At 44.0% G+C, this 15,875-nt stretch overlaps 2 protein-coding genes across 3 annotated transcripts; both read right to left on the bottom strand.

The window, feature by feature from the left end:
* Positions 1 to 2,232: 2,232 nt before the first annotated feature.
* Positions 2,233 to 12,506, bottom strand: usp3 (ubiquitin specific peptidase 3). Of its 2 annotated transcripts, XM_028957287.1 has the most exons (16): positions 11,543 to 12,506; positions 11,328 to 11,464; positions 10,202 to 10,262; positions 9,837 to 9,974; positions 9,462 to 9,545; positions 8,869 to 8,941; positions 7,938 to 8,020; positions 7,739 to 7,852; positions 7,412 to 7,525; positions 7,090 to 7,230; positions 5,469 to 5,575; positions 5,315 to 5,395; positions 5,118 to 5,236; positions 4,548 to 4,661; positions 4,346 to 4,407; positions 2,233 to 4,124 (listed from the first exon to the last, which is right to left on the bottom strand). In XM_028957287.1, the coding sequence occupies exons 2-16, from the start codon at positions 11,416 to 11,418 to the stop codon at positions 3,941 to 3,943; spliced, it is 1,566 nt and encodes a 521-aa protein (XP_028813120.1). In that variant the 5' UTR covers positions 11,419 to 11,464; positions 11,543 to 12,506; the 3' UTR covers positions 2,233 to 3,940. The 2 variants fall into 2 exon arrangements, with proteins under 2 accessions (XP_028813120.1, XP_028813121.1); XM_028957288.1 differs by having other exon boundaries at positions 10,202 to 10,988; positions 11,328 to 12,506.
* LOC114767232 (uncharacterized) lies at positions 12,271 to 15,369 on the bottom strand. The gene is made up of 4 exons (XM_028958817.1): positions 15,319 to 15,369; positions 14,670 to 15,142; positions 14,341 to 14,438; positions 12,271 to 12,324 (listed from the first exon to the last, which is right to left on the bottom strand). Exons 2-4 carry the CDS (start codon positions 15,130 to 15,132, stop codon positions 12,271 to 12,273), a joined length of 615 nt encoding a protein of 204 aa, XP_028814650.1. The 5' UTR covers positions 15,133 to 15,142; positions 15,319 to 15,369.
* Between the last annotated feature and the right edge of the window lie 506 nt (positions 15,370 to 15,875).

Genomic DNA, 15,875 nt, shown 5'->3' with positions numbered 1-15,875 from the left:
TTTGCAACACATCATTTATCCTGACTACACTTCCCCGTTGCCGTCATTAGCTTAGCTTTCTCAAATAAAGACAACACACCATAGGTTAACAGTCTCATTTATTTATTTACTTATTGTTAACCATCCTAGCAAAAAGTGAGGTACCCACTGCTTCAGCTTCATTATTCATCCATAGTTCCACACAATTACGCATACACACCGGTTACGTTTTCACCATGGTCTTCCTGGTCCGGCAGCATAAATGGTTGGGGAGCATTAGTGTTGTGAATCTGTATGTTTTGTCATATGTATATTGATGCCTATGATGGCCATTTCTGTTTTTCTTCAGTAAATGAGCACTTCCTGCACAGTACAGTACAGGACATGGATGTTTCATGGGGCCAACAAGCAGAATCCTTGAATGGAACAACAAAGTAGAGCTTGTGTAGAACTGCAGAGGAACTCTTCATATCTTGTTTTTTTGAGGTGGTGCTCTATTCAGACTGAATAGAGTAAGCAGGACAATTGACTGCAATCTTGATTATTAGCAACAATTGTTTCTTGGAGGTCAGTGCTGTTGTCTTGTCTAAATAGGACTTCCCTTACGTTCCCAGAGCACCAAATTGACAGAAATGATGACACTTGATTTTCAGTGTGTTTAACCAGCAGCACCCGGCTGCCAATGTGCTCCGCTGCAGAAACAGTTTGGCTGTCATTAATCATCCCCATGTGGCTCTGCATATACCTTCCTTCAGGCTGAATGAAGATTTACAGGGAGATCAGAGCTGCTGATTGCACCAGTGATGCACTCTAGACCCTAATTTGTATTTGAGAGTGTAAATGCTAAGTGTGGACAGTCATTATTTTCATGGTGCTGTAATAATATCACATCTAGTGTAACATCTTCAGAATTTGTTTCGGATACAAACCATAACTAGCAAAGCAACCATTAACTAGCAGTCCTATCTCGTTTTTGACATGAATTTTTAATAAATAAATAAGTAAATGGGGGAAAAGTCCACAGTGATGGCACTCACTCACACACAGCTCTAATTTCAAACCTGCTCCCATTAATTCATATGTTCATGTAAACAGACAGTGGAGAGAGAACAGAGTGTAAAAAAACTCTCTCTCTACACACAAAAGCACTGTATTCAAACCACTCCAACTTGATGTTACCTGGCAGAAAGAGGCATGACACAATAGAGGTTAAAAAATGAACAGTTTCTAATTTATTAACACCGGAAAATTATTATTGCAGTTACATGTGAATATTGTATGTAAGAAGGTACCAAAGTTACAGAGAAATCAAAAATGAGAAGAAAGAGTAAAGGGAGAGAGGGAGGGAGAGAGAGAGACATGAGAAAAAATTAGATGATAGAGCAGACTTGAAAACCGGAAAATCCGGTTTCGATGGAAAGACAGCTGGGAAAGAAAGTGCCCCTTCCCCACATGTGAACAGATCTTTATACCCTGGCCTACAGGAAGTTGTCACAGACCAATCAGAACCTGTTGTTTCTGACGTCACGCCCTCGGTGCCTCCTGTCTGGGGAAGACAAAGAGAGCAGGCGGTCCCGACGGCCGACATCTCACACGTTTGGCTCGGGGGCCTTCCATCTGGGGAAGACAAAGAGGGTAGGCGGTCCCGACGGCCGGCACCTCACATTTGGTTTGGGGGGTGTTGGAATGCAGTTTGACAAAGGGATGCAAAAACTGAGGTGTTGAATCTCTATGCACAACAAAGGCACAGGAGTATCATGTCTCCAAGACATCCCATCTTACATTCGTTATGAACCTCACAAACACAATCTCTCCACTAACCAACCACACATGCGTCTCTTTAAATATTCACCTTATTGCATTGTTTAAGGACATGTCCAGCATGCTGGACCACAGATGAATTCTTTATTTTGTTGTGGATTCTAAATAGAACGTTTTTCTGTATCATCCATGCACAGTTGAAACCCTATATTTACATAGGGGCTGGTGGTGGCCTATAGGGGCAGTGGTGGCCTAGCGGTTAAGGAAGCGGCCCTGTAATCAGAAGGTTTACGGTTCGAATCCCAATCCACCAAGGTGCCACTGAGCAAAGCACCGTCCCCACACACTGCTCCCAGGGCGCCTGTCATGGCTGCCCACTGCTCACTGCTCACTCAGGATGCAAGGACAAATTTCACTGTGTGCATCGTGTGCTGTGCATCACATGAATATCACTTCACTTTAGACTTCAGAAAGAAAAAAAACTGTCAAACATTTCATCAGAGTAAACTTTATCTGTTTAAAATTGTTGTATTGTTAAATGTCAGCAATTTAGCAAGAGAGACTATATATTTTCTTTATCACTTTCATCAGTCAGACACATACACAAGTTAATTGTGTCTAAACAAACAAAAAAAAAAAATCCAAATGAGTCAATTCTGAGCTTAAGTAGTTTCTGATAGGTTAATTGATTCAACTTAATTTCTGGAACACCTCAAACACAGAGCATATTTCTTTGACATCATGGGGAAATCAAGACAAACCAACCAAGACATCAGGAAAAGAATTGTGCACCTTAGATGCAATTTCCAGATGCCTTGAGGTTCCATGTTCATCCATTCACAGAATGAAAGCATTAAAACATGGGAATGTACAACCATCACACTGCTCAGGAGATGGATTCTTAGATCCAGAGGGGAATGTTTTTTGGCGTGAAATGTGTAAATCAACCCCAAGACCACAGCAAATTTCCTTGTGAAGATGTTAGCTGAAACTGGTAAGAGTCATTATCCACAGTAAAATGAGTCTGAAACTGTACATGGGAACAAAAATCTTAATTTTTTGAGACATGTCCTGTGGTCTGATGAAATGAAAATGAACCTGTTTGGCCATAATGACAAACTGTATATTTAGAGGAAAAAGTGGGAAGCTCTGAATATCTGCCTTCAACTGTACCTGGCTATGTTACACCTCTCCATCACTCTCATATCATGGGGCTAAAATGTTGATGGTGCTTCTGCAGCACCCATTTCACCGTCCAATTGAGTTGGCATAGACGTGCACAGTAATAAGGGAGAGAATGTGATTTTACAATGGGGTGATTTCACAATAGATTCAAGTCTAAAATGAAAAGTAAAAATGTGCCAGATTACCCAAATTCTCCTTACCCTGCAGAGTAAAACTGTGAAATGGACAGATGACTCACTGTTGTACTAAGAATTATTAGTTTTGCATTTCTGTACCAGAAACTAATGTGGTAGGTTACTGATAATTTTTCTAAATGACATTTGGGACAAACAAAAAATACAGCATCAGTAGATCACATTTTACCCAGCACTCCACATCAGTTTTATAATCCCTTACATAATTTCAAGTTTCAGAATGACAACCGAAAATATATAGATTTTTTTTGTAGAAAAAAATTTGGAACAACTTCAGTACTTACAACTTGCTATATATATCTGCATTAGTCAGCATCTGTCCTTTAACCAGTTAATCTTTTACAGGTAGCTGTCAATGGTTACCAGGCATATGTATCATAAGAAACACATGACAGACTGACCATTCTCTCTCTCTCACACACACCTCATTCATCTTTGGAATCACCAGGAAACAAATCTCAGAGAACATCAGCAAAAAAGTGAGGAGCGCTTTTTCATAAAAAATAAAAAAATAAAAAAAAACACACACACACACACACACACACAAACATTACATATGGTAAGCAGAGGTTTGGATTTGGACAGATGATGAAGTGAAAGTTCTTGTGGTGTTGCTTGAAGAGGTAACTAATCCCCTGTGTTTGTGTGTTGTGCTTTTATTCCATTGGCACTTTTAGCAGCACCAGGCTAATCTGCATTTCCATTAGGTGAACTGTGTCACAGAGCATAATCACATAAACCACCTGGGACTCTTCTATATTCACTGAATGACATCGGAAATCCTCTGTTGTGGTGGTTTTTACTATCTGTACAACTTCAGGTCAGTCTGAGCACGACTTAGTTTCTCTTGAGCCTGAGTCGGTCTGTATCTGCTGCACATAGAAGAGGATGTAAGCTTTGGCTTTGACCACAGCAGCCTCGTTGGTAAGGGTGACCGTGCTGTCGTTGAAATGGTACCACTGCTCTTTGTGGCAGCCATATGCGGTGTAATGTCCAGATCCCACCCTGACAAAAGCAGAAACAAATGCTAAACCGCTGATTGCACTTCCTCAGCGTGATCATGTCATCTTAACCCAAGAGGAGGAACATGGTTGATGAAAGCAACTGCTTTAGGCAATGCCCCCACTTACTGCAATATATGTGCATACATGACCAGGTACAAAAGATCAAGGAATGCAGATTAAGGTAATCACTGACTGACGCAGACAGGAGAGAACTCTACTCACCCAGAGCCGTGATGAACCACTACTGCAGCAAGGTCATAGAGGCATTTCTCAGTGTTCTCCGGCTGAATAAAGGGAGAACATCCACATGTCAGACACCATGTGTCAAAATTTACACCAACAACAGTGAAAATGCAAGGTCTTCCACTGTCCACTGCTCCTCTAGGACAAGAGAGGTCTCTCAGCTGTAGTGAACTGTTCTCACCTCCAGTAGGTAACTGCTCATGTCCAGGCCTCGAACTGGAAACTCCACATAGGTGTCAACCTTATTCCTAAGGAACGCAGTCCAGTGGAATCTTTTCAAGTGCAAACACAGGACCTGTCAGTCAAACAGCAGACATTTATGTCAGAGGTAACGTCAGGTAGAAAATGTGCAATAAATCCTTATATTATCAACACTCATTCAGACCAGTGGCTAAATTCATCCAACAGATATCATTTGGGATTTAGATAATTGAAGAATGGAGCAAAGCCTTTTACAAAAACATGCATAATGCTAAAACCAATAACAAACTTATATTCATAAGGATCAAATATATTTTTTATCATCTCGCTGCCAAACAGATTCAGTCTTCAAACTATTTTATGCAGTTGCCATGCAACAGAACATGCTAGCCGGTAGCTAGGAAACCACAGAGAGCTCATTGTGATATACAGGTTTGAGTACAGACAGAGCGAACACCTTGAACTAAACCACTCTTCACTGTGTAACAAGAGACAAATGTAATTACACTGTGACCGTCCACCCTTCTGTCCCTTCCAGTTCAGTTCACACCTTTGGCAGCTTCCGGATCCAGAATTTCTTGGTGGATTTCTGTCTCTTCATACATTTATGGCACATGTAGAGCTCTGTCTCATCCAACTCCTCCAAATCTGTGAAACTGCACAGACAGTCTGAAATAGAAACAGAGTGGGAGAGTGCTGAAAAGCAAGACAGGAACAAGCTGTGCTGGGACCAAGCGTGATACTTACCACGCAGGGTGCAGGTAGGTCCTGGATCCTGGTCCTTGCTTCGCTTGATCCTGAATTGGCTGGGAATGTCCAAGGACAGATCTGTGGACGGGAAATGCCAACCATTAAGACATGGTTGTACTTCACCAATGTGAAAATAGGATAAAGCTCTCACCAAGAAAAGGGTCAAACTTCCGAGACTCTGTACCACAAATCAGGCAGTTGACTTCGTTCTGCAACATACCACTGAATACAGATGTAACAACTGTGCAGGTCCCATTTCTGCCAGACAAACAGACAGTGCTTTTAGTAAGCATTATAAATTGAAAATGAAAACAGTTAGTAATAGCAATGTAGACAATGGACAATATGAAAAGCAAGAAAAATTGAATCCTGAAAGGCTAAAATCCAGCATCAGCATGGTCACATCACGGCAGTTATTATTAGCAACACATGAATCCTGTGTCCAAACATCTAAATGTATAGGTCCACAGAGATCCAATAATCACTAATGAAACAAAGTACAATGTTTTTTCAAGCATGTTTTTGACCATTGTATTGATACAGATCCCAGATAAGTAAATTAAACTGTGGTGCTCATTTAAAGCAAGAAACCAAAATAAGAATATTTAACCCTGACGTTTTTGTGACATCTTAGTTCAAAACAGTATTCTTTACAGAATTCCAAATTTTTATTCAACTGAATTAAACTAAACATCCCATTTCACATGACCCTGATGGGCCTATTTAGACTGTGTACACATGTGAGAACTGTACACTGTGTGGACGCTTTGAATTGCTACAATGAGCAGAAAAACATCTGGTTCAGTAGTCCGTGGTGTCAGGTACGCGTGACTGAACACAGACACAGAAAAAAAAAAGCCGTGTTTTTCTGAACTCCCAGTAAGACAACAATGTGGTGTTGTAGATCTCTGGAAACTTTTCCTCCATTCCTGCTTTGTGTGTGTGTGTGTGTGTGTGTGTGTGTGTTTCGAAGTGGTAGAAAGAAAACTCGCCCGCTTGGATTCTAAAATATGGCCGCTGGTTGACATGCCACGCAGCACCAAACTCAGACCCAGAGCGGCGCTGCACTCTGTAGATCAGGCCGCCAGTCACTACTGGCACAACATTTTAACAAGAATTTTTATGCCGCTGCCAGAAAATCATAACTACTCCCTTGTCCAAATATACAGTATAGAGACTAAGCATACAAACTGCGTAGCAAACTGTGGGAAGGACGTGTGGAGGTATTATAATTAAACAGAAAATTAATAAAACATACTATTAATGGTTCTGTTCTTATCTGCTATTTCATATCAAGATGCCTGTGATTGACAACATTCTACCAAGGCAAATGTTGGACTTGGAGATGGTTTTCAGATTAGTTTAGTGTTCAACCAAATAGATGGAAAAAAGCGTTTTAAAATAAGTTAAGATGTTGTGCCCCCTGCTGTTTGAAAAATCACTGCTGAAAAAGCTGATCGATGCACCTATAAATGTTTAAAATATTTTTTTTCTTTAACAGTATATACATGCTAATAATAAATTTGAATTTTTGAAAGTGACTGTTTTTGTCATTGGGAAAAACTGCAGCACAGCACACGGGGATGACAAAATGTGTCCTCTGCATTTTACAATCACCCTTGGTGAGCAGTGGGCAGCCATGTAAAGCTCCCAGAGAGCAGCATGTGGGGATCAAGGGGACAATTCAGGATTCAAAACTGCAACCTTACTGTTATGAGTCCACTTCATTTAAACCCTGACCTTTGATTATAGAAAGTGTAAACTCATCTTACATGCAACATTTGGCATCTGATGAAAGCCTGTCTTGTGCTGCAGAGGTGCTGAACGCTCCATTATTGCTGCCCTGAAGCTCTCGGTGCAGATGGTCCAGTAAGTAGCGCAGGAACTCATGAGCATCATGCTGCTGGTAACCTCTGTAGAGAGACACAGTCTCTGTGGATTTCTTATCCCGAGTAATGGATCGTTCATTCTGTTGTTCAGGGTCATGACCATAGTAACAGGATTTGTAAATGTGGGGGTCCCATTTATCACCCCTTCAGTGTTCCTGAATGAAACAATCATAATGCATAAAATGGGACCTTCACTGCAGGGTACCTGAAGTTAGGCATGACCTTCCAGATGACATAGAAGAGGGCGTCAGGACTGAAGGCCGTCTGGTTGCCCTGCCAGAGAGAGCACAGGGTCTTCCGGAACTCCTCCACCAACGAGCTATTCCACACAAGTAGAGAACAGGACCAGTCAGAAATGCTACATCTTCTAATTCCTTCAATATACTTGTTGGCTAACGATAAAGAAAATAGAACCATTTATTAAATTCCCCTTGCACAATGTCAAGATTAACTACCACCACATGAAAGGTAAGAGCAAGTCTCTCTATTTAAGCACCGAGCTCACCCCCCCACCACCTTAAGAGGACCTTACACACTGCTGTCCCCTTGGCTGCGTGTGTGGTACATCCGTCTTCCTGCTGTTTTCCCGCTGCGCAGCGCCACCACTGGCAGCTCCTTGAAGTAGCAGCTAAACTGTTCAATGTTACTGTAGAGAGGAAGTGAGGGATGCAGCAGGGATTATATACAGTCTACCAGGGCTACAGCATGGGCACCTACGACCCTGAACTCACCTGAGGGACTGGAGGATGGCATTCATGAAACAAGTGTTGCCAAGGTTACGTAGGCCAGTGGCAAACAGAGATGGCGATCCACTCTGCAATGACAGCAATAAAGAAAAGCCTGACTGAGTGACTGGCTATCACCAAGCATTGAAAACACTACACTATAGAGGTCAGGGGAGTACTGGAGCCCAGAGGGTAAAACCAGGTGACCACAGTGCTGCATGCTCACTGAGCCCCACCTTCTAGCAAGCTGCTCCAATGTGACCGTCTCAGAAACAAATTATTGTAGTTGCTCTGGATAAGAGCCAGACAAAGCCCCCTTATATTACTGCGTAGAAACATCCAGAAACAGCCACACACCCACCTGTTCATGGTGAATTCTCCAGACAATGACCTGCTCCAATGATCTCTCTATGATATAGCTTTCAGCATTTAGTTACAATCTGGCATCAATGATAAATAATATAACGCTTCTGAATCATGTAGAACACGATGAAATCTTTACACACTTGCCCCAAATCCCTTCTTACATAATGGCATACAGAACTGCTGAGACAGAAGAATTCAGTGTTGCAAACCCTTGATAGTATGGTTTGTGTATTTTTTAGTATGTTAGATAGAATGTTTTGATAGTATTTTTGCCAGTCCTTTGTGACTTTACCCCATTTGATCCTATAGAAGCGGTACCTCCCTACCAAATAAACAGCAAAAAAAAAAAAAAAAGCTTCACAGTATCTACATTTATCAGACACACTTATCCAGAGCGACTTACACTGGTGGCAGGGACTGTACCCCTGGAGACACTCAGGGTTAAGAGTCTTGCTCAGGGACACAATGGTAGTAAGTGGGGTTTAAACATGTGACTATGTACAAATACGAATAGAATACGCAAAGACCACCTCATGACATGTTATTTCTATTTAAATCTTACTTCACTTACATCATCTTTCAGCAGCTTACTGTTGAGAGGTGAAATTTCTAGAAGCTTGCGCTTCCTCTCATTCAAATTTGAACTGAAACAAAGCAAGGATTATAATCTTTATAAACTGTACAAGTAGGACAATCAACTCAGAATACTTTTTGAATATCTATTTATTCCCCACAAAGCATTAGATTATTCAAATATTTTAATCTTACAGATGTGCATTAAAAATTATTTAAAAGCAGCAGACACAAAATAATATTAATAATATAGCACTTCATATATTGTTCAAGCAAGGAACAATCCATGACTCACAGCAACAGGGCAGAAAAATAAAAAAATGATTCAATGAAATGCTTACAAATGTCATGGAAAAACTATTTTAGGGCCAGGTAAAATGGGAGCAGCTTGACATCCTCCCTAGTGGCTTCAAAAGCAAATTAATAAATCAACAATGACTACAGGGGGACTCTCTGTTCCAGACAAATCATTAACAAACCAAACAAATTTCCAAACAAAATTTAAAGACAACAAATACAGCATAGAACTGATGATGGTAATTCTAGAACAATTATCATTAAATTCTATATACAAAGACAAAAAGTACTCACTTTTCCAGACTCTGAAGATGCTCCCGTAGCTTCTGTACCTGTCCAAGCTTTGTGTCGTTAACCACAAACTCATCACATCGATAACTATGGAACACAAACGACAGTCAATAAACACAGAGAGAGAGAGAGAGAGAGAGAGAGAGAGAGAGAGAGAGAATCTATTGGCTTTGGCAAACGAATGCACGCAGAACTCAATGGAGACTAAAAATAAATACTGGGATATTTGTGCTCATTATTTTAGAGACTGTAATTTATTTATTAACAGTTCATGATACCCAGCAATTATTAGACTGCATCTATTCCTGGAGACTGGACCACTAAGAGATATTCTACAACATATGAAAAATCTGAACTCTGAATGTAGAAATCCCTCACCAGTATGTACTATAGCTGCTGCAGTCCATACACACAGAATGCTGAGTCCTGGCTTTTTCCAGATTCTCACATCTCTTCTGCCCAGTGGCTACACACTGAACATCTTCAAAATGCTTCTTGGCATGTCCATTAACATATCTTTGAAGTATATAAACAAGTAAATGTCAAGAGATCTCCACAAATCACAATTTTAGTAATCTAGAAAGGATTAACAATAACGTGTAAGAAAAACAGAATAACATGTGTAATTATGCCTTTTATTGCTAGTTAATATAAGTTGAGTAAGCTGAAAAGATGAAGTTCCATCAGGACAGCATTTGGTGTTCCTTAAAGTTTGAGGTCCAAGCAGCCAACTGAACACTTACCTTCCGCAGTGCACACTCAAGCAAGTCAGACACATCCATGTGCTTTTGTTTGATCGACAGACTGCAAAGAAAGATGAGAACACAAGCACTAAATGCACATTCTGGGGAGTTTTCTGTGTAACCCTTTCATCCAAATTGGCTTGACCACATTCTTCCTGAGAACACAACAGGCATCTGAATTAGCTGTTGCTAAGAAACACTGGATTCTCATGAATGCTGTGTCTGTGCAGGAGGGAATAAATGTGGTGGGTTTCATTAAAAAAAAAAAAAATCTATTGAGCCATGCTGTTCATAACAACCTTATCAATGTGCCATTAGGTCATTTTAAAAAGATCTGTTATAATGGCCTGGTGATATGAAACACAAACTACAGATCCCATAATTCAAGTGCTTCAGTTTCCTTGCCATACAGCATGCCTCAATTTCCCTGCTGCCAAGTAATGTTGAACCAAATAGTCACAACCAAATGCTCACTACACTCTGGTGACTTAAAAGCACAAAAAAAGATTTTTGAGCTGTTTCACAACCCATTTGCCACTGATATGGAACCTCCTCCTTTGCAGATGGAGTTGGTTGAGCTGCAGTGTAATGGAACACTACAGGGCCTGCAGATTATTTGCTCCATTCCTGAAAGAGTTTCCCAGCTCCATCTGCATGTTTGGTAGCACATGTCTGAGTGAGAAGCTCGTTCTCAGTGATGAAGATGAACGAAACAGCTCAGAAGTAGTCTCATCATCCTGAGCATCTCCACAATGCAGGAACACACCCCAAACCTAAACAATTAGCTCTGACAAAATGGCATAAGAAAAAAATAATTAACTCATATAAATCTTGAGTTTATGTATTTAGAAAAAATGTTCAGCGTGTTCAATAAATGTTTGTCTTGTTCGTTGCGCTTCGTTGACCTTTGGCCCCTGGATTTGACAACCCTGCATCAGTTCATCCGAATAACATCGTTCACTTCTACGTACAAAATGTCAAGATCAGGGTGAACTTGAACATTGCTTGTAGCCTTGTTAGGTTTAAGAACATGAGGCATCAACTCAGAATGAGTTTCATGTGATAACAGAGGGAAACGTGGTGCATTTCACTTCTGACCCTACGTATCCAAAAAGAACAGACTCACCGCTACAGCACCACGACGACGGGGATCCGCTGGGGAACCTGGCGGGCTCCACAGCGGCGAACACGCTGGTCATGAGGTGCGGGCACTCCATGGACGGGGCCGTTTGTGCCGGTTTAAAGTGCCCACTGTCTGGAGAGCTGATCCCGGGGAGAAAAATTACGAAATACGCAGACTTAAGTCAACTGGAGCTCCTGCTAGCTGGCCGGCTAACTCACCTATTACGAGCCTGCGCAGACTTTATCACTTTATAGTCCGATTTTTTTGTACTCTGCGTTGAACAACTCTTTAGATGGTATATTCGCTCCGTCACATTTCTATCAGCATCAGTTCCAGCTAGAGTGTAAAATTAGCAACGTCCCTCCTGAAATTCAGGTCGAGCTTATCCGCGTTCTGTTTGGAAAGCAATAGAGGACGTGACGTCACGAATACGTAGGCGTTGGCGTCAGAGTTCGCGCCTGTCAGTTTAGGACCGATTTGTGCTGATGTAGGACCAGCTTTTGCTACATACACACTTAGAGCTGTAATACTCGGATCCTTTTTAGGATTCGGCTCCCTCTGAGTCACTCACTAAACTGATCCGGGTGTGTGAGTCACTTGAGTCAGTATTGGCGCTAACCTGCTCTCTGAGCGGTTCAGATTCGGTTACAGGAGTCCGGCTGTTGAGGAAGTTAACCGCCAGGAGCGCTAACCCGCTCTCTAGGCGGTTCAGATTCGGCTGCAGGAGCTACCCGCTACCCGCTCTCTGTTCGGGTGCGTGAGTCACTTGAGTCAGTATTGGCGCTAACCCGCTCTCTGATCCGAGTCCGGTTGTAGAGGAAGTTAACCGCCAGGAGCGCTAACCCGCTCTCTGATCCGGGTGCGTGAGTCACTTGAGTCAGTATTAGGCTGTAAAGGAAGTTAACCGATGGATTCACTCGTGACTCAGGTCTGTGCTACAGGAGCGCTAATTCGTCTGTGAGCGATTCAGATTCGCCTGCAGGGCTATTTTCGGCTCTGACTGACACAAGGAGTCCACTAGGAGGATTCAACTTTGCGGTACGTTTGTAGGATAGACCTCATTTTTAAGTGTGGTCGTGCAAAGAAACAGGAAGTTGTGTAACTTTTATGGTAGTAATTGATGTTTTAATGATTATAAGATGTATTTATGTGATAGAGTTTACAATTTAGACATGGTGTAGTTAGGACTCGAAGGATTCGGTTCAATGGAGACCTCAGATTCGTGACTCATGAGTCATTTAAAGGATCCGGGTGATTAACCCGGGTGAGTCATGAATCGCACAGCTCTATACACACTTGATTATTGACAGACACACAGACACATATATATCTGTCAATAATCTAGTATATTCCAAATATGGAGTGAAAGACTGAATATATGGAATGTAAGTCTGTGTCCAGACAAACTTACCTCCAGGCTGTGTAAGGGCTATTTGACCAAGAAGGAGAGGGATTGAGTGCTGCGGCAGATGACCTGACCTCCACAGTCACCAGACCTGAACCCAATCGAGATGGTTTAGGGTGAAAACCATTGGAAAACCATTTCAGGTGACTACCTCTTGAAGCTCATTGAAAGAATGCAAAGAGTGTGCAAAGCAGTAATCAGAGCAAAGGGTGGCTATATACCACGTAAATGGTCATGAAAATAAAGAAAACTCATTGAATGAGAATGTGTGTCCAAACGTTTGGCCTGTACTGTGTGTGTGTGTGTATGTGTGTGTGTGTGTGTATATATATATATATATATATGTGTTCATTTCACCCTCTCATAGTCAAGGGAATGTTCCTCTTTGAACTGAGTACATTTCAGATTGCGTCTTTCCCTGCACCGTGCAGGGAGGTAGCCCCGGAGCCTCCAGCGACCGTTCCAGGCACCCCAGGCTGGTGCCTTCTGGGACCATGCAGCCCCTCTCACTGGTGCCAAGGGGGGGGCATGGCCAGACCATCCAGCTAGCCCCTTCTGCATCCGTTGGGACAAGCAGGCCCTCTTCCTGCCTGTCCCAGCTGGGTCCTCATGCCTACCAGGGGGCTCTATGGCGCTCCACCCCTCTGGAGGCTACCGGAGGATCCAGCTCTGTCGCTTCCCCACCTACCCTCCCCTCAGGAGGAGCCCCCAACCCAAACTGCACCCCCCCAAAAAATTCTTTGGGGGAGCACCCCCCCTGGCTGGACTTAGGGGTACCATGGGGCTCGTCCACCTCGCCTTGGACCGGTGCAGTCAGGTTGGGAACTCCATCGCTGGGGTTCGGCTCTGCTGCTGAGTCGCCATCTGGTGGACACAAAGAGGGGAAGTGGGGGCAACATACGGACACTAATGCTACGCACGCACACACACACACACACACACACACACAGAGACAGACAGAAGAGAGGGTCGTCTCTCTGGGCACTCCGGGACCTCCTCAGGGGGCACAGCCAGGATCTTGGGAGGCACGGCCTGCTCGTCGCCCGCCAGTGCTGGGTCTTCTTGCCCCAGATCCTGACTGGCACTGGATGTGGTGGAGGGGCAGAGTTCGATCCCTGGCTCAGGCGCTGGCCGATCAAACTCAGTCCTCAGTCTCTGCAGGAAGTCCCGAAAACTCCTTCTGTCTGTCTCTCCCTGCTACCAGAGGGCTGCGCCCCAGCTCCATGCTGACCCAGACAGACACGCGAGGATGGTGGTGATCTCATCCGTGTCTGCTGCCCCACTGAAGGGTCCTGGGGCCATTGGGCTGTCCCACACAGGGCTGGGCACGTCGCTGGAGATGGTGGTGGGTGTGTGGCGTGGAGGGGGGTGGATGTCTTCTCCAGGCGGGGGCACTGGTGATGCGCTGCCGTTCAGCTGGGGAACGTCCGGGCAGAGGGAAGGCAGGTTGGCGACCGGAGCTGCGAGGGCATCTTCCCTGCGAGGCTGTTCCGGCAGTGCAGTTGCTGGCTGGCGACCTCCTGTCGCCCTGTTCCACCAGCTTACCCCCGCATCGCTGTCTTCCTCCTCACTGTTGTCGCACCTCTGGGAGTGACGTGGGTTTCCACGGACCTCACGACGATCCTGGACTGGCACGATGGGCGGAGCCATCCCGGCACCGACTGCCCAATCGGAGTCATCCTCGTCGTAGGCCGTGTCGACCTCGTACCCTCGGAAGTCACGTGGGTCTTCACAAATGTCGCGACAATCTCGGACGTGCGCACTGGGTGGACCAATCCCGGCCCCGATCGGCCAACGAAAATCCACGTCATTGTCGCTCACGTCATCCGTGTCCTCCCACCGGTGACTCTGAGGGTCGTCCACCCTGCGGACATCCTGGACCCAGGGTGCGATCAACTCCCATGGGCAGTACTCGGGCTGGAGCCTGCCCACCTCCTCGCTGGAGGGACGCCGCCGTTGTCGCTTCTCACCCCCCTGGAAGTGACGTGGGTCCCCACGGACCTCGCGACGATCGCGGACTGGCGCGATGGGCGGAGCCCAACTCACGTCTCCAGTGCTTTCGTCATCATCGTCCGTGTCGTCCCAGTCCACGGGGAGCCTTGCCAGAAGAGCGCAGAGTTCCTGGCTCGACATGGTGAAGATCGTGGGGGTCGCATCCTCGCAGCTGTCGACGCCAACGTCTTCGCTCCGCCCACTCACCCGCCGATGTTGTCGCTTCCGGGTTTCGCGAATTTTCCCAGGGGTGCCGCCATCACGCGGCGCCGCGTACCACGGTTTATCGGGGAGAAAACGCTCCACCAGAATGGCCGGCGTGTCTCTCCCCTGGCGTCCGCGTTCGTCGCGCAGGGCTGCGTCCTTCGCGGCATTTCTTCTCCTCTGCGCTTTTGTCGAGAGGGATGACATTCTGTCATGACTACGGATTTACGGGGGAAGCAAGCGCAGAGTGGGAAGTGTTTTTATTATTAAACAAACAATAAACACAAATAAAGAATGGCGCGGTGGCCGAAAACAATTTAACTTCAATAAAGAACATAAATAAACCCGCAGGCATGTGGCAATTGCCAGAACTCAAAACACACATTCACATACGTGCACTCAGGTCCACTAAAATGTCGTCCCTTCCGCACCGTCAGGATTGGCCACCGGTGATGAGCACAGCTGCAGTCAATCCTGACAATTACAGTGAGATTAATCTAGATTAAGACAATTAATCTATGCCCACCTCTAATTAAAATGTGTAACTATTTTGAAGTAAAAGAAGCAAAAAAAAATGGCAGTTTTCTTGTTGTTTTTCCATTTTATTTATTTATGCATCAGTTGTTCACTCAACACACATACATTTACATTTTAAAACTGACTAATACTAAAAGTTTATAAAATATCTAAATTTTAAAAATTTAAGACAAAAGTAGTTTCTTCAAGCATTTTATGTATTTGCTGATCTAGAAAACACTAGAAAACACCAGAACAATAAGAAAATACACAAATACATGCAACAAGAGAAACACAATGCAGTCCAACAGTCATATTATGTGTTAAACCAAATAGTGTGGACATTATCATGATCCTGGTCAATCAAACTTTGCTTTTCATGAATGTTTCTAACATTTCGTGTTTTCAAAAACAGCTGAATAGTGTCTTGTGGA

This window comes from Denticeps clupeoides, chromosome 17, assembly GCF_900700375.1.
Source record: "Denticeps clupeoides chromosome 17, fDenClu1.1, whole genome shotgun sequence".
Taxonomy (NCBI): domain Eukaryota; kingdom Metazoa; phylum Chordata; class Actinopteri; order Clupeiformes; family Denticipitidae; genus Denticeps; species Denticeps clupeoides.
The sequence above is the reverse complement of the archived record's forward strand: the minus strand, read 5'-3'. Positions and strand labels throughout refer to the sequence as shown.